At 42.7% G+C, this 24496-nt stretch overlaps 1 protein-coding gene across 2 annotated transcripts in view; it reads right to left on the bottom strand.

The window, feature by feature from the left end:
* LOC124040008 (glutamate receptor ionotropic, delta-1-like) overlaps nt 1–24496 on the bottom strand; it is a 432261-nt gene that overhangs the window by 69454 nt on the left and 338311 nt on the right. For both annotated transcript variants that reach the window (XM_046356698.1, XM_046356699.1), the window contains exons 5-6: nt 19997–20050; nt 7285–7458 (exon numbers count right to left, since the gene is read on the bottom strand). In XM_046356698.1, the coding sequence (XP_046212654.1) occupies nt 7285–7458; nt 19997–20050 (228 nt within the window). The remainder of the gene's footprint in view (nt 1–7284; nt 7459–19996; nt 20051–24496) is intronic.

Raw genomic sequence — 24496 nt, 5'->3', positions numbered from 1 at the left:
GCTCCAGAATCAACCCAGCGACATGGAGCAGAAACTAAACGCACAGTGACAAATAAGCAGCGGAGCAGTCCAACTGTTTCAGAGGCAGAAGACGCAGACATCACACTAGGCTATGATAATGACATCCTCTGCACTGACAATTCATGCCGTCTCCCTTCTCCACCACATTGGAAAAGCAACATTAAGAATCTGCCCCTTTTTTTTCCCCGCCTAAAATGACATACCCAAATCTAACTGCCTGTAGCTCAGGACCTGAAGCCAGGACATGCACATTCTTGATACCATTTGAAAGGAAACACTTTAAAGTTTGTGGAAATGTGAAATGAATGTAGGAGAATATACCACATTAGATCTGGTAAAAGATAATACCATCATCTTTGAAATGCAACAGGATGGCTATAATGTATTATTCCATCCCAGGCGCACTTGAGATTTTGGCCACTCAATGGCAGCAGTGTATAAACTGATCCAATGAACCATCACATTTATGTTCAAAATTTTGTATCAGGACTGCCCAAATGTGCCTAATTGGTTTATTAATGCATTTTCAAATTCAAAACTGTGCACTCTCCTCACAATAGCATGGTATTATTTCACTGTAATAGCTACTGTAAATTGAACAGTGTAGTTAGATTAACAAGAATTTAAGCTTTCTGCCAATATCAGATATGTCAATGTCCTGGGAAATGTTCTTGTTACTTACAACCTCATGCTAATCACATTAGCCTACGTTAGATCAACCGTCCCATGGGGGACACACCGATCCTGTAGAGGTTTTAAACAACATGGAGCTGCATCCGCATGATAATACTATAGGCTATGGCACACATTCACCCCACATCATGATATGATAACTTAATTATTATGCCTTTTGTCATTTTAGAGTGAGAACATGACATATGGATGAGGATCAGGCCAACAATGTGCAGGCCTACTAGAGTGTAGTAATGCATAGAGCTGTCTACACTAGTCTGTGGCCAGAGTAGAAGCCTCAAGGACAACTATGAGCCGGGCTAACTAAGTCAAGGCAGGGCTAAAGCTGAGCAGGGCTAACTAAGGCTGGGCTGCGGACTGCATCTGCTGGGTAGTTTGTAACTGAAGACCTGGGACAGCGACACTGGCTACAACGTCCCCATCAATCCCAACCCCCTGGACCTAAATCTCTCTATCACTGACAGAGAAGGCAAGAACAACAACAGCATTCTCTCTATGTTTTCAGTCCTTTCCTCCGCCTTGTTGTTAGCTGTGTGTGGCCTGTCCTGATCTCTGTGTATTTGACAATAACCTTCAGATTACTTCACTATCACAACAGGTTTGATGCAAGAGGTTCAACCAGAGATCAACAAGTGACCCCTTTAGAAGCCTCAATCAAGAGATCTGCGATCAGCGATCTCAGTCAAACTCAATGTCACCCAGAGAAGTGGAATGGAACGCCACATTGTGGAAGTGATTTGGTGTACGCCAGTACGACATGCCACTGGCTCTGAGTAAATCAAGCCTGTGTGTCTACACTATGTATGCGGATGACTCAACACTATACAAGTCAGCTACAACAGCGAGTAAAATCATTGCAACACTTAAAGATCTACAGTCAGTTTCAGAATGGGTGGCAAGGAATAAGTTAGTCCTAAATATTTCAAAAAATAAACGCATTGTATTTGGTACAAATCATTCACTAAACTCCAAATACCTCAACTAAATATTGTAATGAATCATGTGGAAATTGAGATGACTAAACTGAGGAGACTAAACTGCTTAGAGTAACCCTGGATTGTAAACTGTTTAAGGTCAAAACAAATTGATACAGCAGTAGCTAAGATGGGGAGAACAACAATATCAACAAGGCAGGTCCTATAGGCCCTAGTTTAGTCACACCCGGACTACTGCCCTGCCGTGTGGTCAGGTGCCATATAGAGAGACTTGGGAAAACTACAACTGTCCCAGAACAGGGCAGCACAGCTGGCCCTTAAATGTACACGTAGATCTAACATGAATAATATGCATGTCAATCTCTCATTGCTCAAAGTAGAGAAGTGAATGACTTCATCACTACTTGTTTTGGTAACAATTACTGACATGTTGAATGCACCGAGCTGTCTGTTTAAACTACTAGCACACAGCTTGGACACATACATATCCTACAAGACATGCCGCCAGAGGTCTCCTCACAGTGCCAAAGTCCAGATCAGACAATGGGAAGTGCATACTACTACATAGAGCCATGGCTACATGAAACTCTATTCCACATCAAGTAACTCACAGACGCAGTCAAATCAGATTTTAAAAAACAGATAAAAATACACCTTATGTGAAGAGTCACACACACAGGTACAAATACACACATACAAAACAAACATAGCATACACACTGTACACACACGTACACCTGGATAGTGTGTTGTACTAGAGTGGTAGCCACAGGGCACACACTTAAGTATTGTGAAATCTGTTTTAAAAATGTATTAGTGTACTGTATATTAATGCCTTAATTTTTTATGGACTCCAGGAACAGTAGTAAATGGGGATCCACAATAAATACAAAATACAAATACCGACCGAGTGAACGAGCGGATATGACAAATTTGTTAATACATGGCGAACTGACATCTTTCCAGGGGGGAAGTAGATACAGTAGTGTTGAAATTGCAAATTTTGTGATAAACCGCTGACGGGGTTCGCCGGCAGCATGAACCAGCGTTTGCCATGTCACGAAGGTGATTTAACATCAAAGAGCATTTAACCCTCTTTTTCATGAATTATTGAGATAGGAGCCCCCTGAGGAGTTGGGCCATCTGCTAACGGTTAGCGATAGCGAGAGTTCAGGTGGGTTCAAGTTTTTTTTCTCCATTCAGAGACACCTCTGGATACATAAATGAGGAACAGAGGGGAGGGATGTCAGAGAGCAGCATCCGTGTGATTTTGTTGGGTGGTTGATCGATCATGTCTAGCTGCTATCTAGCTGCCATATCAAAGGGGTATCTATGATACATTTGTCATCATGCTGTACTTTTGTTGATTCCTATACTGCATGTATTCAAAAGGGGTAATGTATTCAAAAGGGGTAATGTATTCAAAAGGGGTAATGTATTCAAAAGGGGTAATGTATTCAAAAGGGGTAATGTATTCAAAAACATATTCTTGTCAATAAACTGCAGGAAGTACTCAGCGTTTACTCAGCCAAGTTTGCGAGAATTCCTAGTTATATGTTGAGGTAGGTACCTCAATTACCTCATACCCCTGCACATCGACTCTGTACTGGTGCCCCGTGTATACAGCCAAGTTATCGTTACTCACTGTCTATTTATTATTAAGTATTTTCTTTCTCTCTGCATTTTGTATGAAGCATGTGACGAATAAAATTTGATTCATTTTTTTGGGAATGAAGTGCAGGTTACTTGATGAGTAAACTAGAAACATGTATATGAGTGGGATGTTTAGTCTGAAAAAATGATTTTTGAGAGACTCAGGAGACTGAAAGCAAAACAACTAACAAAACAAAATGAGTGTCACGTCCTGACCGTAGTTCCTTTTTTATGTCTCTATTTTAGGTTGTTCAGGGCGTGAGTTGGGGTGGATATTCTATGTTTTGTTCTATGTTTGTATTTCTAGGTGTTTGGCCTGGTATGGTTCCCAATCAGAGGCAGCTGTCAATCGTTGTCTCTGATTGAAAACAATACTAAGTCAGCCTGTTTTCTCCCTTGAGTTGTGGGTAGTTGCTTTCTGTCTATGTACCAGACAGGACTGTTTCGTTTGTTCCGTTTTGTTATTTTTGTTCTAGTGTTCCGTGTAATTAAAAGATCATGAACACGTACCACCTTGGTCCTCTCTTTCTTCCACCTACGACAGACGTTACAGAACTACCCACCACAAAAGGACCAAGCAGCGTGATAAGAAGAAGGAATGGACATGGGAGGACATTCTGGATGGGAAGGGATCCTACACATGGGAGGAGATCCTGGCTGGAAGGGATCACCTCCCATGGGAACAGGTGGAGGCAGCCAGGAGAGCGGAGGCAGCAGGAGAGGTGAACCAGTGGTACGAGGGAACACAGCTGGCAAGGAAGCCCGAGAGGCAGCCCCAAAAATGTATTGGGGGGCACACGGGGCACAGGGCAAAGTCAGGTAGGAGACCTGAGCCAACTCCCCATGCTTACCGTGGAGACAGAGTGACCGGGCAGGCACCGTGTTATGCAGTGAAGCGCATGGTGTCCCCAGTGCGCATACATAGCCCGGTGCTCTACATCGCAGCTCCTCGTATCAGCTGGGCTAGAGTGGGCATCGAGCCAGGAGGGATGAAGCCGGCTCAGCGCATCTGGTCTCCAGTGCGTCTCCTCGGTCCGTGTTATATGGCACCAGCCCTACGCACTCCCGTGTGTCTGCACAGCCCAGTGTGTCCTGTGCCTGCGCCCCGTAAGTGCCGGGCTAAAATCAACATCCAGCCAGGACAGCTTGTTCAGGCTCTTAGTTCGAGACCTCCAGTGCGCCTCCACGGCCCGGTCTATCCTGTGTCTCCTCCGAGGACCAGGCTGTATCTCCATCTCCTCCCTCCAGGTTCTTCCGCCTGTCCGGCGCTTCCAGAGTCTCCCTTCAGTCAGGAGCTGCCAGAGCCGCCCGTCAGTCAGGAGCTGCCAGAGTCGCCCTTCACTCCGGCGCTGCCGGAGTCGCCCTTCACTCCGGCGCTGCCGGAGTCGCCCTTCACTCCGGCACTGCCGGAGTCTCCCGTCTATTCGTCGGGACCCGCTGAAAGGGTCCCCAGTCGGGGGTCGGCGGCGAGGGTTTGCCGCTCCAAAGGCCCCACCGAAATGGGCCCAGACTAAGGTGGAGTGGGGTCCACATCCCGCGCCAGAGCCGCCACCGTGGACAGATGCCCACCCAGACCCTCCCCTATGGGTTTAGGTTTTGCGGCAGGAGTCCGCACCTTTGGGGAGGGTACTGTCACGTCCTGACCGTGGTTCCTTTTTTATGTCTCTATTTTAGGTTGTTCAGGGCGTGAGTTGGGGTGGATATTCTATGTTCTGTTCTATGTTTGTATTTCTAGGTGTTTGGCCTGGTATGGTTCCCAATCAGAGGCAGCTGTCTATCGTTGTCTCTGATTGAGAACCATACTTAGGCAGCCTGTTTTCGCCTTTGCGTTGTGGGTAGTCATTTCTGTCTCTGTCTCTGTACCAGACAGGACTGTTTCGTATGTTCCGTTTTGTTATTTTTGTTCTAGTGTTCAGTGTAATTAAAATATCATGAACACGTACCACGCTGCACCTTGGTCCTCTCCTTCTTCCACCTACGACAGCCGTTCCAATGAGTCAATAGGAACCACAGGGTACCTAACGCCTCGCTAGCATCCTTGTCCTCTCAACCATAGAAATAGAATCACAAGAATTGGCATCCCCATTCTCCTATTGATTATATTTATATCCTCTCAACCAACTTTTCTTTATCTGTCCTTCAGACCCCAAACACCTGTCACTGTATTCCAGCACATGTCAATAGCCCAGCCTTGTGTAACTTCTCATCATCCATTGTCACGCAATAGGAGATACACTATACAGTATGTGCTGTTGACCCTCAGGGGCCTCAGGAGCCCCCAGGTCACAGGCTCAGTGATACTCTAAACAATCAGAAGGCTCTTTAACTCTGGGGCTATCACTGCCATAACATGTGACAGGGGTCACTGACTTTGTCCCATTGGCAGCATCAGATAACAGTAAAAGAAAACATTGGCATAGAACTCAAATGTATTCAACACACATACTTGTTATTTCTTATTTATTTGTTATGATCGACCTTGAACATATTAATGAAGCACAAGTGCAATTTGGCTCTGAATGTCATATGTGGGGATAGACTTTTTTTCCTGAACAAATCTCCTGACCAGGAATAACTCGGGACTAGGGCCCTTGGTCAGGTAACATGGTCAGGAAAGATTCTCGACCCTGGGCATATACAGTAGAAGTTTAAAGTTTACATACACCTTAGCCAAATACATTTAGACTCCATTTTTCACAATTCCTGACAGTTAATCCTAGTACAAATTCCTTCTCTTAGGTCAGTTAGGATCAACACTTTATTTTAAGAATGTGAAATGTCAGAATAATAGTAGAGAGAATGATTTATTTCAGCTTTTATTTAATTCATCACATTCTCAGTGGGTCAGAATGTTACATACACTCAATTATCATTTGGTAGCAATACCTTAAAATTGTTTAACTTGAAGTAAAACATTTCCACAAGCTTCCCACAATATGTTGGGTGAATTTTGGCCCATTCCTCCTGACAGAGCTGTTGTAACTGAGTCAGGTTTGTAGGCCTCCTTACTCGCACACGCTTTTTCAGTTCTGCCAACACACCTTCTTTGGGATTGAGGTCAGGGCATTGTGATGGCCACTCCAATACCTTGACTTTGTTGTCCTTAAGCCATTTTGCCACAACTTTGGGAGTATGCTTGAGGTCATTGTCCATTTGGAAGACCCATTTGTGACCAAGTTTTAACTTCCAACATCTTGAGATGTTGCTTCAATGTATCCACATAATTTCCCTCCCTCATGACGCCATCTATTTTGTGAAGTGTACCAGTCCCTCCTGCAACAAAGCACCCCCACAACATGATGCTGCTACCCCCGTGCTTCATGGTTGGGATGGTGTTCTTCGGCTTGAAAGCCCCCCCCCCCCTTTTCCTCCAAACAAAGCAATGGTCATTATGGCCAAACAGTTCTATTTTTGTTTCATCAGACCAGAAGACATTTCTCCAAAAAGTACAATCTTGGTCACCATGTGCAGTTGCAAACCGTAGTCTGGCTTTTTTATGGCGGTTTTGGAGCAGTGAATTATTCCTTGCTGAGCGGCCTTTCAGGTGATGATGTCATGCAAAGAGGCACTGAGTTTGATTGTAAGCCTTGAAATACATCCACAGGTACACCTCCTATTGACAAATGATGTCAATTAGCCTTTCAGAAGCTTCTAAAGCTATGACATCATTATCTGGAATTTTCCAAGCTGTTTAAAGGCACAGTCAACTTAGGGTATGTAAACTTCTGACCCACTGGAATTGTGATACAGTGAATTAGAAGTGAAATAATCTGTCTGTAAACAATTGTTGGAAAAATGACTTGTGTCATGCACAAAGTAGATGTCCTAACCGACTTGCCAAAACTATAGTTTGTTAACAAGAAATTTGTTGAGTGGTTGAAAAACAAGTTTTAATGACTCCAACCTAAGTGTATGTAAACATCCGACTTCAACTGTAAGACCTTGATGTGAAGGTGCCAGAAAAGGTCCCTTGTTGAACTGACCTCCAGTGACTGTAGGTATCCTTCCTGTGGGTCACAGAGCAGGGAGGAGATGCGGTGGTTGTTCCTCATGCAGCGCACGTTGCTGTCCCTCCACAGAGGAAAGATCTGACGAATCACTGTCATCCGCCCCAAAGCACTGTGTGCTAGCTCCATGATCTCTGTGTCGCTGATCTCCTATAACGAGCGGGGGAGAGAAGGGGAGAGGTTGAGAGAAGGGGACAGACATGTTACAGCATAAAAAAAACTCTATAGAGGTGAAGTTGAAACAAAAACTGTCCTGCCTGTAACTACTATGACAAGGTTGAACAGAGTCCCTGTGTATGGTCACCACATAAAAACAGTCTCAGTTGGACTAGTGTCAGTCTTCTCAGTTGTTGTCAGTCTCCTGACAAGACCGACAAGTCCTGCTGAGACTGTCCTTATACGGACACTGTACCTGAAGAGTATTTTCATTTTGATTCAGAACAGGCATGGGCACAGTGACCAAACCCATTTAAACAGCACAATGCACATGAGAATGGAAACCCACAATCAATATTCAAGCAATTTTCTGCATGTAGAAACCTCAATATCCGCTGAGGGAAAGAGTGTGTCAGAGGGAAATTGGTCATTTAAATGTTTGACGTCCAAGTGAAAGAGTCATGAAAAGGGAAAACTTAAGCGAGAGCTGTGTCGTCAGAAATCTATGGTGTACGGTGTCCATATTAGGACAGCCTCGGTCTCAGCAGGTGGCAGTGCTGCAGGAGCTGCATCCTTAGGATGAATCTCTTAGACTTGTAGGAATAAGGATGCTTTGATTCATGGTGAAAGAGCATATTCCTTCTGCTCTTTCGTTTTCCTTGGGTCTGCTTGCTGTTGACAACACATAGCTCACTCAGCCTCCAGGCAATCTCTGAGCTCCTGCCGGGGAGACCCACCCGACCCAGGGCCCCATTATCTCACCCACCACATCCACCCCCAGGATAGGTGCTAGTCAGCCACTGCCAGTTCCCAGGCTCCCTGCTCACCCCACCACCACAGCTGTTGGCTTGTCTTCTCATATTTCTTTGTTTTTGTGGTATTTTCTGCTTGCTTGGGCTTTCTGTCTGTCTGAAGGGAAGCCTACAGGGAAGCCTACGGTTCTATATCTCTTCCACATCAATGAGAGAGTTGATTCTTGCATGATTTGGTAATAATAACAGGCACATCTGCTGCTGACCGTTTGGCATGATTCATTCATGCGACAATTATAATGTGATATAGGGGAAATAAATGCTGGTCGCAGCTTTATAAAATAATACTCAGAGCTGACACATGAGTTAAGTGCAGATTCTCTGACAAAATTAGGAAGCAAAGCAGTGTGGGTAATGTTTAACTCATCATCACATTCTTATTTTATCCACATAAAGATGGCAAAGTTTTACACACTGATTTTTTCAGGTAAATGTACATCTGGAAATCCCCACAGCAGTGTAGGCCAGGAGGAGGGTTGGGGGTTGGTTTAGCCTCCTAAAGCTCTTCTCCACGTTCTGAGCCTGGCCTCCCATGCCCTTCCGGATTTCACACTCTGATGTGTCCAACAACTGCAGGTACTGTACAGACCGTGCTTCTATCATGCCAACCCCTGGGGAAGACCATCTGGTCATCCAACAGGTCTGAAGACTGGAGCCAAGCTACTCTAGACTCTCAAGCCCCAGACAGGAGAGTGGCCCAGGGTAGGGACGATTGACAATAGACTATGGACTTGCAATGAGTGTACGAAACATTAAGGACACATGGTCTTTCCATGACATAGACTGACCAGGTGAATCCAGGTGAACGCTATGATCCCTTATTGATGTCACAAATAGTTGTTAAATCCACTTTAATCAGTGTAGATGAAGGGGAGGAGACAGATTTAATAAGGACTTTTAAGCTTTGAGACAATAGAGCAATGGATTGTGTTTGAGAGTGAATGGGCAAGAAAAACAATTTAAGTGCCCTTGACTGGTGTATGGAAGTAGGTGCCAGGTGCACCACTTTGGGTTTTGCAACACTGCTGGGTTTTTCACGTTCAAAAGTCTCACATGTGCATCAAGAATGTATCAAGAATGGAAGGTGTTCTTAATGTTTTGTACACTCAGCGTATAACAGACAGATATTTGGATGGAGGACACAACTGTTTACCCCTGGCAAAAGTCCATGATCTCTTTCATAAACACTCATGTTTATTTAGAGTAGTGTTGATCTTGGCCTGGGCCTTTGCAGCCCCTGTAGCAGATGAATAAGTAATGTAAAGCTACAACATTGTTCTGGAAGATCTGTCTGATAGTACAACACCAAGGTTAGAGTGTCTCAGCTAGGACAAGCTAGCTACACAGTGTTGAAATGCAATATGGTGGTACTGGAACCATACATTGCTGGCTCAATATTACGATGAAAAACTATTTGCTGGTTCTGACAGAAAAGCTATGAATAGTTTTTAACAAACAGCCTCAAAAGCAACATATTTTTTAAACCTAAATTATTAACAGTGCACACACACAGTAGGGGGGAGTGGGGTAAGCTGAGCCTAAGGGGTAAGCTGAGCCTAAGGGGTAACCTGAAACACCTTTTTTTCTAGGAAACTATACACAAAATTAATAATTAGACCATATATTTCAGAAGAGGTCATCTTTTCATGGAGGAAGAAACAACATGGACAAAGTGCTAAGCAGGTTATGTCCAAAAATGGGATTTCCACAAAGTAAAATGAAGTTAGAGGTTAGGGGTTTCATGATGCTTGTGTCTAAACCAAAGAAGATCCATTTTAGACTGTTTATACATCAATTGGGGTCCTCTATACGCTTTAATATGAGGTCCTAAACCTAGCATGAAAGGCCATCATTGTAGCTGTAGGGGCTAATAGTCTAAATGTTAGCACTATGGTAAGTTGAGCTGATGGTTGAGTCAGTGGCAAGTTGAGCAAATTGAAGTGCTTTGTTCCCAGACATAATGCAAGGCATTATTGCTGAGATATGAAGTAACAACAGGGCCGTGTCTATGTAAAAAGTGTTACAAAAAAGTACAAAGTGTTTGATAGGTCTTCAACCTGTTAAAATGTGCTTAAAATTATTAAAAGAAAAGACAAAGACAAAAAGAGATTGTGATTTTGTTGAGTTGTGGTTTTAGAAACCAAGTGGTAATATTTCATACAGTTTAGATGAACTCTGATTATTTCCAGGATATACAACATCCTGAAATATATGTAGATATCTTTGTAAGATAGAATACTATATTTTCCTTGATGGAGTGATGCTGAATGTAAAGAATTGCTTCCCTGCGTGATTCTACACAACTCTGGAACATCTGAGTCACGCAAACTTCTGATCTCTCTTTAAAGAAAATCCAAAAATCCATGTCCTAACGCTTTTCTCAGAAACATATTATTTAGAATAGTTTTTTATTATTCATTTTGACTGATGTCAAATGTAATTGAACAACAACAAAGACAATCTAAGCCTAATTAAACATATTTCTATATTAGCAACAAATATTATGTCTGATGATGTTCAAAGCAAATGATCCATGCAGGGTCTCCATATTTAACAATAGCATTTTATTTATTGAATCAATTTTAGAATGAGGCTGTAACGTAACAAAACGTGGAAAAAGTCAAGGGGTCTGAATACTTTCCGAATGCACTGTATGTATGCTATGTATGTTAATAGTCTATATTGTTTTTTAAAAGCAGACTGTAGGCAGTGTGTCTGGAGACCACAAATTGAGTGTCTTGTCTCGGTGTCAGATACATTTTTACTCGGTCTTGACTCGGTCTTGACTCGGTCTTGACTCGGTCTTGACTCGGTCTTGACTCGGTCTTGGACAATGAGTATTCATCATTTCTTCTTGAGACCTGCCGAGCCCAGCGGAATAAAGAAAACTCAGAATGATCAGCTCCCATTCAGTCAGCTTCTAAAAATGGTTTTGCCAGGCCAAACATCCACAGTCCTTTCATAATACAGGTAACTGACAAAATAAAGGAAACACTAACATAAAGTGTCTTAAGAGGGCATTGGACCACTATGAGCCAGACCAGCTTCAATCCACCTTGGCATAGATTCTAATGTATGGAACGCTATTGGAAGGATGTGACACCATTCTTCCATGACAAATTCCATCATTTGGTGTTTTATTGATGTTGGTGGAAAATGCTGTCCCAGGCACCGCTACAGAATCTCCCATTAGTGTTGAATTGGGTTTAGATCTGGTGACTGAGATGGCTATGGTATATGGTTTACATCGTATTCATGCTCATCAAACCATTCAGTGACAACTCGTGCCCTGTGGATGGGGACATAGTAATCATATGGGGGCATAGACATGGTAGGCAAAATAATGTCCTGTCCAGCATTTTTATACATGACCTTAAGCATGATAGGATGTTAATTGCTTAATTTACTCAGGAATAGTGTTGTTACATGACTGTATTACCACCACACAAGAGGTTGCGAGTCATGAAGGCAGTGAAATTATATGTGACAGTTTACGGTAATTAGGCTTCTCCAATTTATGATGCTGCTGATGGTCATTAGCAGCCTACCAAACGTTCTAACTGCCAGGTACTCAGCACTATATTGTCCCTGTAATCACTATGACATCAATGCAAATGTGATCGAAAATCTAATCAAACACTTCATGAGAGCCCATGAGCTCACGTTGCGCAACATTTCTATAGGCTATGCAAATTGCGTCAGAAAAAAGAGTGATGGCCTCTATTAAAAAGAGGAGGATCCCATTCGCTTTCTATAGTCTAGGCCAACTGTATTTATTTAACAACTTTCCCAATATTAAGCACATTGTTTCTCTTTACAACAGTGTCACGCCTGCTCCCTCTCTCCCTCACTGGCGCTCGAGGGCGCTGCCCTGCGCTACACACTCCTACCACCATCATTACACACATCTTCTTCCCTAGTCATTCACATCAGAGATTTATTGGACTCACCTGGACTCAATCACCTGTGTTACTACCTCCCCTATATCTGTCTGTTCCCCAGCTCTGTTCCCCGCTTCAGAATTGACTAATGTATGTTGTTGGGTTACCCGGTTCTGGCCCCATTCCTGTCCTGGGTAAAATTAAATGTTCAGTCACTGTACCTGCTTCTCTACTCCAGCGTCAGTTCTTCCAGAAAGCTGAAGCCACCCAACGAAGCATCGGGGAGCGCTGGCTTTTCGGTTGGTGTTAATTATCGGTCAATTACCGTGAGACCTGCAGTTCTTTGCTTGACAATCACTGGCTGATGAATTTTCATAACCGCCACAGCCTTACTCAGGAACCACACCTGTGTGGAAGCACCTGCTTTCAATATACTTTGTATCACTCAATCGCTGAAGTGTTTCCATGATTTTGTCAGTTACCTGTACATTCATGTCCACTGCTAACTTTATGCCGAAACTTATATACTGCATTTTTACTATATACAGCCAATTTTGACTTTGCAGCAGGCCCAAATAGTGGAAATCTCTCAGCTGTGCCTCCAGAACAAGACTCATCCCAATAAATGTCAACTTGCTCTGTGCAGCTACGAGGGAAGAGTGGGGGAAATTGTTTGAAAGTTGAGCACTCACTATCGCTGTTTAAAATGGTCTGTTCCCGAGTGTGTACATTTAAGTCAAAATATCTTTCATGATAAAAAGTAGCTTAGTATTGAGAAGACATGATAAAAACATAGCTTGACCAGTCTTGATTAGTCGGCTCTGGAAGGTCATGGATCATTACACATGTTACATTCTTGTTAAGTTTTAATATCCCCTTTCACCTTGTCTATCCTCAAACCTTGCCCCAGTTCAGCTCAGCAGGCAATCTACTCCAAACATTTATTTAGTAGGCCTATAACAAACAGTTAAGAACATAACTACTGTTCCCTGAAAGAGGGAACGAGGTATAACATTCGATGGGGAGTCAGCAACCAATCACATTCTCCTGAAGAAAATTGAAATCATGGCCAACGGGCAAATGGTTGTCAAACCTGCCCTCGGAAGCCCCGCCTTCCTGGCTCTGATACCAGGGATCGCATGAGTTTCCTCAATTTAGCACAGGTCTTCAGCGAGCCCAAATTCCCCTCCTTCAGGGAACAGTAGTTATATTCATAACTGTACGTTCCCCTTTAGTCGGTCACTCTGTATAACATATTATGGGGGCATACAATCACGCTCCAAGCCAGTTCAGAGGATACCTAACTAGGAAGCTCACGGTAGCCCAAGCACACACAGGTTCCACCAGCTCCAAAAAGGGGTTGGTGGGAACTGGAACATGCTGTCATACACATCGATCCAGAGCATCACAAACATGCTCAATGGATGACATGTCTTATGAGTATGCAGGCCATGGAAGAAGTGGGACATTTTCAGCGTCCAGGAATTGTGTACAGATCCTTGCAACATGGAGCTGTGCATTTTCATGCTGAAACATGAGGTGATGGCGGCGGATGAATGGCACGACAATGGGCAGGATCTCGTCACGGTATCTCTGTGCATTCAAATTTCCATAGATAAAATGCAATTGTGTTCATTGTCCATAGCTTATGCCTGCCCATGCCATAACCCCACCGCCACCATGAGGCACTCTATTCACAGCTTTGAGATCAGCAAACCACTCGCCCACACCGGCCATCTGCCCAGTACGTCGAGCACGCAGATGAGCTTCCCTGAGACGGTTTCTTACAGTTTGTGCAGTAATTGTTCAGTTATGAAAACACACAGTTTCATCAGCTGTCCGGGTGGCTGGTCTCAGACCATCCCACAGGTTAAGAAGCTGGATGTGGAGGTCCTGGGCTGGCGTGGTTACATATGGTCTGCGGTTGTGAAGCCGGTTGGACGTACTGCCAAATTCTTTAAAACAATATTGGAGGTGGTTTATGGTAGAGAAATGAACATCCAAATATCTGGCAACAGCTTTAGTGGACATTCCTGCAGTCAGCATGCCAATTACATGCTCCCTCAAAACTTGAGACATCTGTGGCGTTGTGTGACAAAACTGCACATTTTAGAGTGACCTTTATTGTCCCCAGCACAAGATGCACCTGTGTAATGATCATGCTGTTTAATCTGCTTCTTGATATGTCACACCTGTCAGGTGGATGGATTATCTTGGCAAAGGAGAAATGTTCACTAAACATATTTGTGCACAAAATTTGAGAGAAATTGGCTTTTCGTCCATAGGGAACATTTCAGCCAACACTTTACATGTTGCATTTATATTCAGTGTAATACACCACACTGACTCCTTAGATGCAAATCGGTATTGGACTGAAAGAGAGAGGCCTAATTCGTCGGACACCCCAGACAGAGCTAAGAAACAGGACATAAAAAAGTGAAGGCGGTGTCGCCAGAGACAATCCATACATTCTAAATACAGTATTGAGTTTTGAAAAGTTTGGACTTGTTCCACAGATTTTAGTGTTTTCTTTTTCAGCTTTTCGACTCCAGTGTTCAAGACAGTTCGATTTTTGGGCAAAATAAGTGATTGTCTTCTGTAATTTCACAGGCTATGGACAGTCAGCATTTTTAATAATCTCCCCTCCTGGCGTTCCCCTTAGTTTGAGGACTTGATCGCAGAAGCATTCCGGAGAAGAAGGGCCAAGCAGGCTTATGGGAATTAAAAGTGGCATCAGAATGAAAACCGGAGCAACAATCCAAGTTTACCGCTGCCCTTCCCAAAACATCTGATGTGGAATAGACCACAGACAATTACTTGCACCTTAGAGACTATTTTCACTGACTCTTCACACCTGCTTCTCAAGACACTTTTTGAGAAGCAAACACTTACCTACAATGTCTTGCAAAAGTATTCATACCCCTTGGAGTTTTTCCTATTTTGTTGCATTACAACCTGTAATTTAAATAGATTTCATGTGATGGACATACACAAAATAGTCCAAATTGGTGAAGTGAAATTAAAAAATAAAAATAAAAAAGGAAAATTGGTGCGTGCATATGTATACACCCACTTTACTATGAAGCCCCTAAATAAAATCTGGTGCAACCAATTACCTTCAGAGGTCACATAATTAGTTAAATAAAGTCTACCTGTGTGAAATCTAAGTGTCACATGATCTGTCACATGATCTCAGTATATATACATTTGTTCTGTAAGGCCCCAGAGTCTGCAATACCACTAAGCAAGGGGCACCACCAGGAAAGCGGCACCGTGGAGACCAAGGAGCTCTCAAAACAGGTCAGGGACAAAGTTGTGGAGAAGTACAGATTAGGGTTTGGTTATTCAAAAATATCTGAAACTTTTAATATCCCATGGATCACCATTAAATCATTATCAAACAATTGAAAAAATATGGCACCACAACAAACCTGCTAAGAGAGGGCCACTGACAAAAACTCATGGACCAGTAAAGGAGGACATTCATCAGAGAGGCAACAAAGAGACCAAAGATAACCCTGAAGGAGCTGCAAAGCTCCACAGTGGACATTGTAGTATCTGTCCATAGGACCACTTTAAGCCGTACCATCCACAGAGCTGGGCTTTACGGAAGAGTGTCCAGAAAAAAACATTGCTTAAAGAAGAAAATAAGAAAATACGTTTGGTGTTCGCCAAAAGGCATGTGGGGAGACTCCCCAAACATATGGAAGAAGGTACTCTGGTCAGATGAGACTAAAATTTAGCTTTTTGGCCATCAAGAAAAACGGTAAAATCAAAACCTTTCATCACCCCGAGAATACCATCCCCACAGTGAAGCATGGTGGTGGCAGCATCCCGCGGTGGGGATGTTTTTCATCTGCAGGGACTGGGAAACTGGTCTGAATTGAAGGAATGATGGATGACGCGCTAAATACAGGGAAATTCTTGAGGGAAACCTGTTTCAGTCTTCCAAAGATTTGAGACTGGGATAGAGGTTCACCTTCCAGTAGGAAAATGACCCTAAGCATACTGCTAAAGCAACACTTGAGTGGGGAAACATTTAAATTGATTGGAATGGCCTAGTCAAAGCCTAGACCTTAAACCAATTGAGAATATGTGGTATGACTTAAAGATTGCTGTACATCAGCAGGAACCCATCTAACTTGAAGGAGCTGGAGACATTTTGCCTTGAAGAATGTAAAAAAATCCCATTGGCTAGACGTGCCAAGCTTATAGAGACATACCCCAAGAGACTTGCAGCTGTAATAACTGCAAAAGGTGGCTCTACAAAGTATTGACTTTGGGGGGGTAAATAGTTATCCATGCTCAAGTTCTGTTTTTTTCGTCTAATTTCCTTTTTGTCTCACAATAAAAAATGCTTTGCCACTTCAAAGTGGTAGGTATGTTGTGTAAATCAAATATACAAATCCCCCCAAAATCAATTTTAATTACAGCTTGTAAGGCAACAAAATAGGAAAAATGCCAAGGGGGGTAAATACTTTCGCAAGCCACTGAAAATACAGAACACTCACGCTTACCTACAGTTGAAGTCGGAAGTATACATACATTTAGGTTGGAGTCATTAAAACTCATTTTTCAACCACTTCACAAATGTATTGTTGACAAATTATAGTTTTGGCAAGTTAGTTTGTGCACGACACAAGCAATTTTTCCAACAATTGTTTACAGACAGATTATTTCACTTATAATTCACTCTATCACAATTCCAGTGGGTCATAGTTTTACATACACTAAGTTGACTGTGCCTTTAAACAGCTTGGAAAATTCCAGAAAATTATGTCATGGCTTTAGAAGCTTCTGATAGGCTAATTGACATCATTTGAGTCAATTGCAGGTGTACCTGTGTATATATTTCAAGGCTGACCTTCAAACTCAGTGCCTCTTTACTTGACATCATGGGAAAATCAAAAGAAATAAGCCAAGACAAAAAAATAAATAATTGTAGACCTCCACAAGTCTGGTTAATCATTGGGAGCAATTTCCAAACGCCTGAAGGCACCACGTTCATCTTGTACAAACAATAGTATGCAATCATAAACACCATGGGACCACGCAGCCGTCATACCGCTCAGGAAGGAGATGCGTTCTGTCTCCTAAAGATGAACATACTTTGGTGGGAAAAGTGCAAATCAATCCCAGAACAACAGCAAATTACCTTGTGAAGATGCTGGAAGAAACAGGTACAAAAGTATCTACAGTGTATATCCACAGTAAAACAGGACTATATCGATATAACCTGAAAGGCCGCTCAGCAAGGAAGAATTCACTGCTCCAAAATCGCCATAAAAATCCAGACTACGGTTTGCAACTGCACATGGGGACAAAGATTGCACTTTTTGTAGAAATGTCCTCTGGTCTGATGAAACAAAAATAGAACTGTTTGGCCATAATGACCATCGTAATGTTTGGAGGAAAAAGAGGGAGACTTGCAAGCCGAAGATTACCATCCCAACCATGAAGCATGGGGGTGGCAGCATCATGTTGTGGGGGTGCTTTGCTGCGGGAGAGACTGGTGCACTCCACAAAATAGATGGCATCATGAAGAGTGAAATTATGTGGATATATTGAAGCAACATCTCAAGACATCAGTTAAAGCTTGGTCGCAAATGGGTCTTCCAAATGGACAATGACCCCAACATACTTCCAAAGTTGTTCTTAAGGACAACAAAGCCAAGGTATTGGAGTGCCCAACACAAACCCCAGACCTCAATCCCAAAACAAATTGTTGGCAGAACTGAAAAAGCGTGTGCGAGCAAGGAGGCCTACAAACCTGACTCAGTTACACCAGCTCTGTCAGGAGGAATGGGCCAACATTCACCCAACTTATTGTGGGAAGCTTGTGGAAGGCTTCCCAAAATGTCCCAATTGACTGTGTGTAAACTGCTGACCCTCTGGGAATGTGATGAAAGAAATAAAAGCTGAAATAAATAATTCTCTCTTAAATTAATCTGACATAAAGTGGTGATTCTAACTGTCCTAAAACAGGGAATTTGTACTAGGATTAAATCTAAGGAATTGTGAAAGCTGAGTTTAAATGTAATTGGCTAAGGTGCATGTAAACTTCCGACTTCAACTGTATATACAGAACATTACCCTCTTCTTTTTTATTTTTGACTCCTTATTACTTATGGTTTAGAAAAAGGTATTGATATTGTGTTATTGTTTTTATAAATGTTTATGGCATTGTTGAGGAGAGTTTGCAATTTTAAAACATTGTTGTGCCCCTAACTTTTTTTTTGGAAAGGGGTTTGGAATATATTTTTTAACTTATGACTTATGTTGTACACAGCTGTCTAAGGCACAGCATGTCGGTGCAAGGGGCGTCCCGGCATTACAGTGCAATTGCATATATTTTTACAATTTAATCTACCTTATTTCATAATAAATAAAAACAATTGTACTTATGTCTTGGCTCATCTTGAATACTAGTTTTTAATCATGTTTTATTTAATTAGATATGTTATGTTTTACCATTTGACTTTTGAACACTTTTTTTGGGGGGGGGGGGTCTGTGACAATTAAGGAAGGGAGAGGAGGGGGGCTGTAACAATGGTGAGGTGTGAGCATAAGGATAACGAAATGGCATGTCTCAGGCTGAACACATTGGCAGTCATTGATCTCTAGTTTCCACCTTAGTGTTGTTAACACCCCATGGTTCCCGTTATCTGACAGTCGGTGGAGGAATCATCTTTTGAGTGTTCAGAGACAAAACACCTAAGTTCTTCCGACTGGCATGGAAGTCGCGTCTTCAGAGGTGTAAGGATAATTAGGAGTCTGAAACTAGAGTATTTTGGTTCAGTGTATTAGTAAGGGCAGACTGAGGAAGTTGTTATATATTTTTGTCTTTTCATCTATTATTTAGAGACCCATTTGAGTTAGTGATCATTTTTAGAGTGGCTCTTTATTTTCTCTCAGCATGCATTATGTCACCATTTTGAATGTCTAAAGATACGGATACGTTCTTCTGAAATATGAACGCAGAAATACTAGATTAGATTTGCATTGTTCTGGTCTTGGTCTTGACTCGGTCTCGGGCCCCCTCGCCCCCCTCCCGGTCTCAGTCTTTCAGCCAATACTGAAAAACAAGTGTGGCATCCTAGTGGTCCAGAGACCCAGACTATGTCTATGGCAAAGATCTAGGCTGCGTCATAAAAATGGCATCCTATTCCCATTGGGCTCTGGTAAAAAGTAGTATACTATATCGGGAAAATACTGCTATTTGGGACGCACACCTAGACTCTGTGTGGTGGCATACTTAAATAAGTGTATAGCGGTACCAGAACTGTTAAAACAGATCTTTCTGGAATTTAAATTCTTAATTTGCAACTGGCAGAGTGGCAACACCGGCAAATTAACCAAGGGATGACAGTTTAGAATTTAGAATTCATAAAATGAGAATTGTTTTTCCAGAACTGCAAATGCTTAAAGTGGATGTGGGAGAATCAGGCATATTGAAATGTAAACAGACCAAGAGGAAACGCTCAGGCATCCTTAATGAACCACTTGGCAATGCTTGTAATGCGCTGTATCAAACAATGAACACTCCTTTTGTTAGAGCTCAGTGTGCATTGACTGAACATTGTAAGACACGCACATTGCAAGGTGCTACTGAACTTCAGTCACTGTGGGTGACTCCTGAGCTAAAAGATGTCGAACGGATGTTCCCTTAATCATCAACTCACTGTTTTTAATTGTTGTGGGTATATAGAGGGAGGGCAAAGATAGTCGTTAGGAGGAGAAAGAGAAAGAGAGAGGGGGAAAGAAGCAAAGAGGGGACCAGACAGCGATAGAGAGAGATGTAAAAACAGCATTAACATAAATACTCTTGTCTTTGCCTACCTCATTGACAAACACCCAGTGACTGTCCTTGGAAGCCAGGTTGGTTTCAACAGCCTGCAAAGAAAGAGAGAGAGGAAGAGAGAAAGAAAGAGGTTACCATACTGCAAGTGAACAGCTAAGGCCGTGGAGGGAACAGGCAGATTGAGGGCAGAAGACTTGGATGTATTGCCATTGTTTCGATCCAACAGAACCCATGTAAAATCCTCTACAGTCTTGTCATTATCCAATTATACAAGGGACAAACATAACACCCATGTGGCTTGGCAAACCATGGTGGACAGACAGCATTGGGTCCATGCAAGGCTCACAGCTAAAGACCCTCCAAAAATCCATCCACTGGACTGGAGCTTAAATCTGTCAAGAACTGAGCTCAGAATGTTCACAGAGAATGAGTTGACTGTGGAAATAGTGTTGTTAAAATGTCCTTTGTTGTTCTCCTGCTGGTACTGCCTTTTCCCACAGTCCATTGTGTTGGCAGGCCGTTCCAGGAGAGAAGTGTACTTTCCAAACCACAAGCCTTTTGTACACCTTAGAGCTGCAGCTTAGGCAGTGCCAAAATGTTTTAGCACCTAACATCCTAGCCTTTTATACACCTTAGAGCTGCAGCTTAGGCAGTGCCAAAATGTTTTAGCACCTAACATCCTAGCCTTTTGTACACCTTAGAGCTGCAGCTTAGGCAGTGCCAAAATGTTTTAGCATCTAACACCCTAGCCTTTTGTACACCTTAGAGCTGCAGCTTAGGCAGTGCCAAAATGTTTTAGCACCTAACATCCTAGCCTTTTGTACACCTTAGAGCTGCAGCTTAGGCAGTGCCAAAATGTTTTAGCACCTAACATCCTAGCCTTTTGTACACCTTAGAGCTGCAGCTTAGGCAGTGCCAAAATGTTTTAGCACCTAACATCCTAGCCTTTTGTACACCTTAGAGCTGCAGCTTAGGCAGTGCCAAAATGTTTTAGCACCTAACATCCTAGCCTTTTGTACACCTTAGAGCTGCAGCTTAGGCAGTGCCAAAATGTTTTAGCACCTAACACCCTAGCCTTTTGTACACCTTAGAGCTGCAGCTTAGGCAGTGCCAAAATGTTTTAGCACCTAACATCCTAGCCTTTTGAAATACTATAATTGCTCTGTGTAAGCCTACATTTGACATCGCATTGCTTGCTTGGTCCTATGTGTCATGGCTGCCTGTTTGGGTCAGGTTACCGTGGACCACAATCCGACAGAGACATCTCTCACACCCACCAGCAGGGGATCGAGAGGTATGGAGGTGGGGGAGTTTATGACACCTCCAGCCCATTGTAAATCTTAAAGCAGCAGATCAAATCCCTTTGTCCTCTCAGTGTGGAAGAATGGAATGTATGATGAGGCTACGGAGAACCTACCTCAGAACAGTAAATGGCAAATGGATGGACTTTACATGGGCTTTGGGGCAATATGTTTCATCAGCCAAAATGGTGGTAATGACGATATATGGAATATGAAAATGAATGTCGTTTTTGTTATGTGATTAAAAGTTAAATGATGACGCTATAACGAAGACATTGTAACGTGAAGAATTTGCCTAATATGTACCTGATGTTTGCATACTGTACGTTGTGTGGAAAATTTCCAGATCAAAGAGAATGTTTTTGTAAAGATGAAATGTGAAGTTAGTTGTCTAAATTGGATCAGAGTCAAATCCAGACTAGTTATGCCCAGAGAACTTGCCATAAAGACGGAAATGAACCTTTCTGACCCAAGGGTATAAAACATGTGAGTTAAGAATTTACATTCAGACTAGGTGACCACGTGCTGCAGCCAAAGTCCTAGTTAGTCGCAACCCAAAACGCAACACAAGGTTGAAGAAGATAAAGGAACCGTTTAACAATCTAAGAGGGTGAATTCAAGCAGGACCACCGGTTACCACTCTCCAAGGAATTGTGTGTCTACACTGCTTTCATTCCAAGGAATTGTGTGTCTACACTGCTTTCATTCCAAGGAATTGTGTGTCTACACTGCTTTCATTCCTGAGTACTTTCAGCTACACGGCTGACTGTACTCAGAAGAACCCCTTTCAGAACAAGGGTGGGGAAACGGACCACTAACAGAAAGGACACTGACATCGTGTGGACAATCAGAGAGTTACACCCGGTAACCAAAGAAGTCCGTCATCAGAGGAGAAGGCGAACCCGGTCCACGAAGAGACGCCCCATCGGAGACCTTTGACAAATAATTACATTATATTCTGACCCATAAGAGCCGCAGTTCAGGGCAAGGTGTTACGGAAAAACTAAGCATAGTTTACAAATGTCCTTTTCTCTTGTGCACTCTCTCTTTGTCTCTCTTTTGAAATCCCCATTTTGTGTAACACGTGTCATATTGTTTTGGCCCGCTAGGGACCCGTTTCATTGTACTAAGTTCTAATCAATAGCCTAGACTGTGTGTTTGTGTACGTGTACCTTATAATATCATTTTAGCTTGTTAGTAAATAAATAATCAACTAAATTGGTGTGATACCGATTCATTTAGTGGGACTCGGGTTTGTGCAGATTCCAGGATTATGCGATGTTAAGGATGCGACTGTAGAGGAAATGAATGAATTAGCGACTGTTGTAAATCAATATCCTCATATTCTTTGAGTTAATTTGGGAAATGGAAACTCAATAAAAACAAACTTCTCATGGTGCCCCAGGTTACTGAGTTAATGAATACCTGATTCATTGAATCACGTAATTATAAACAGTTAATCATTCGATGAACAGCACTCGTCACATTAATCAATACAACGTCACGACATACACCCTGTGTGGTAGTCACAACAGAGACTTTCTTGTAGTGCAATACAAATTGTTGTTTAAAATGCCATTTGCAGAAAGAAAGGCCTGCACATGGTTTAACCCTTACCCTCCCATACTGTATTCATGCTCACCTATAAAACGTTCTGTTTGTACAGTGTCTATATTAGAAAAGCTTAGCATATTGCGTCATAGAGAACAAAGAAGATACAGCATCTGCCAGCTGAGGGGCCCTATACAAAAGCTATGGATCACTCTGCGTGATCCTCCTGTCCTCAGGTTGGTTAGGCCTGCCAGATGTTCTCAAATGGCTCCTCGTTTGCCTCCCTTACCATAAGATGGCTGTTACATATGTAAACACTTCCGTGGGTTCATGTTGACCATAAATACGCAGTGTTCTCTTATAGAATGTCACAGTGTAGGCTACACTGCATGAATAACTCCGTTGACCGCTCTAATAAGGCTAGTTTGTTGAAATCACGTGGAGGTGGGATATGGCTAGTCGTCAATTAGTTAACATGGGTTTGTATGCAATTGTTAATATATCATTGGTTGTACTGTCAAATGAGGCAACTTTGAGTCATATCCTTTGTATTAAACCACAACATTGAACCAGACAGAGCTCAGTGGTTCCAGACCTCATACAGTGGACCTCATTGAGATACCCAAGTCCTCGCTAATCAAATCTCCGTCATCGTTCGACCTCTGTTTATCTTATATGGATAGTCACTTTAACTGTACATTCATGTACATACTACCTAAATTGGCCTGACCAACCAGTGCTCCAGCACATTGGCTAACCGGTCTATCTGCATTGTGTTCCACCACCCGCCAACCCCTCTTTTTACACTTCTGCTACTCTCTGTTCATCATATGTGCATAGTCACTTTAACGATACCTACATGTACATACTACCTCAATAAGCCCGACTAACAGGTGTCTGTCTATAGCCTTGCTACTCTTTTTTCAAATGTCTTTTTACTGTTGTTTTATTTCTTTCCTTACCAACACACACACACACACACCTTTTTTCCCCCGCACCATTGGTTAGAGCCTGTAAGTAAGCATTTCACTGTAACCTGTTGTATTCGGCGCACGTGACAAATAAACTTTGATTTGATTTGATGTAATAATAATAATAATAATATATGCCATTTAGCAGACGCTTTTATCCAAAGCGACTTACATGTAAGCATTTGATGACCTGCTCAGGTACCTGTCTAAACCCAATAACCAGAAGGTACAACACCACATAAAGAGGCATTCGAGTCAAAACCTTCCCCTCTCTGTCCAATCCAGGCCTGTGTCCCAATTGACACCCACTCAACTACATAGTGCAGTATGTAGGGAAAAGGGTGCCATTTGGAATGCATCTCTGAAATCTCCAGCATGGGGTTCTTGATCGTGGCACTGGGCAAAGTAGGTGTTGGCATGGCTGGTCACCACTTGGGCAGCAGCTGATGGGTGATGATGTTGAGTGTGGCCTCTAGGGAGGTTGGCAGAGTGGATTAGACCTGATAGATCTGACCGCCTATAATGAGGCAGGGACTGAAGGGAGACCACTGAGGGGGTACCTGGGTGGAGGCACTGGGGAGAAACTGCTATTAACACAGTGAGAAGGGTCTGATCTAGAATTCCATAGAGATTATGTGTTTTATTCTATGGGTCAGGCCAGGCTACTCTGTTCAGTTCAACCAGTCATTTCTCTACACAAATGAAACATGCATAG

This window comes from Oncorhynchus gorbuscha, linkage group LG07 (assembly GCF_021184085.1).
Source record: "Oncorhynchus gorbuscha isolate QuinsamMale2020 ecotype Even-year linkage group LG07, OgorEven_v1.0, whole genome shotgun sequence".
Taxonomy (NCBI): domain Eukaryota; kingdom Metazoa; phylum Chordata; class Actinopteri; order Salmoniformes; family Salmonidae; genus Oncorhynchus; species Oncorhynchus gorbuscha.
This window is presented reverse-complemented; position numbering and strand designations above follow the sequence as displayed.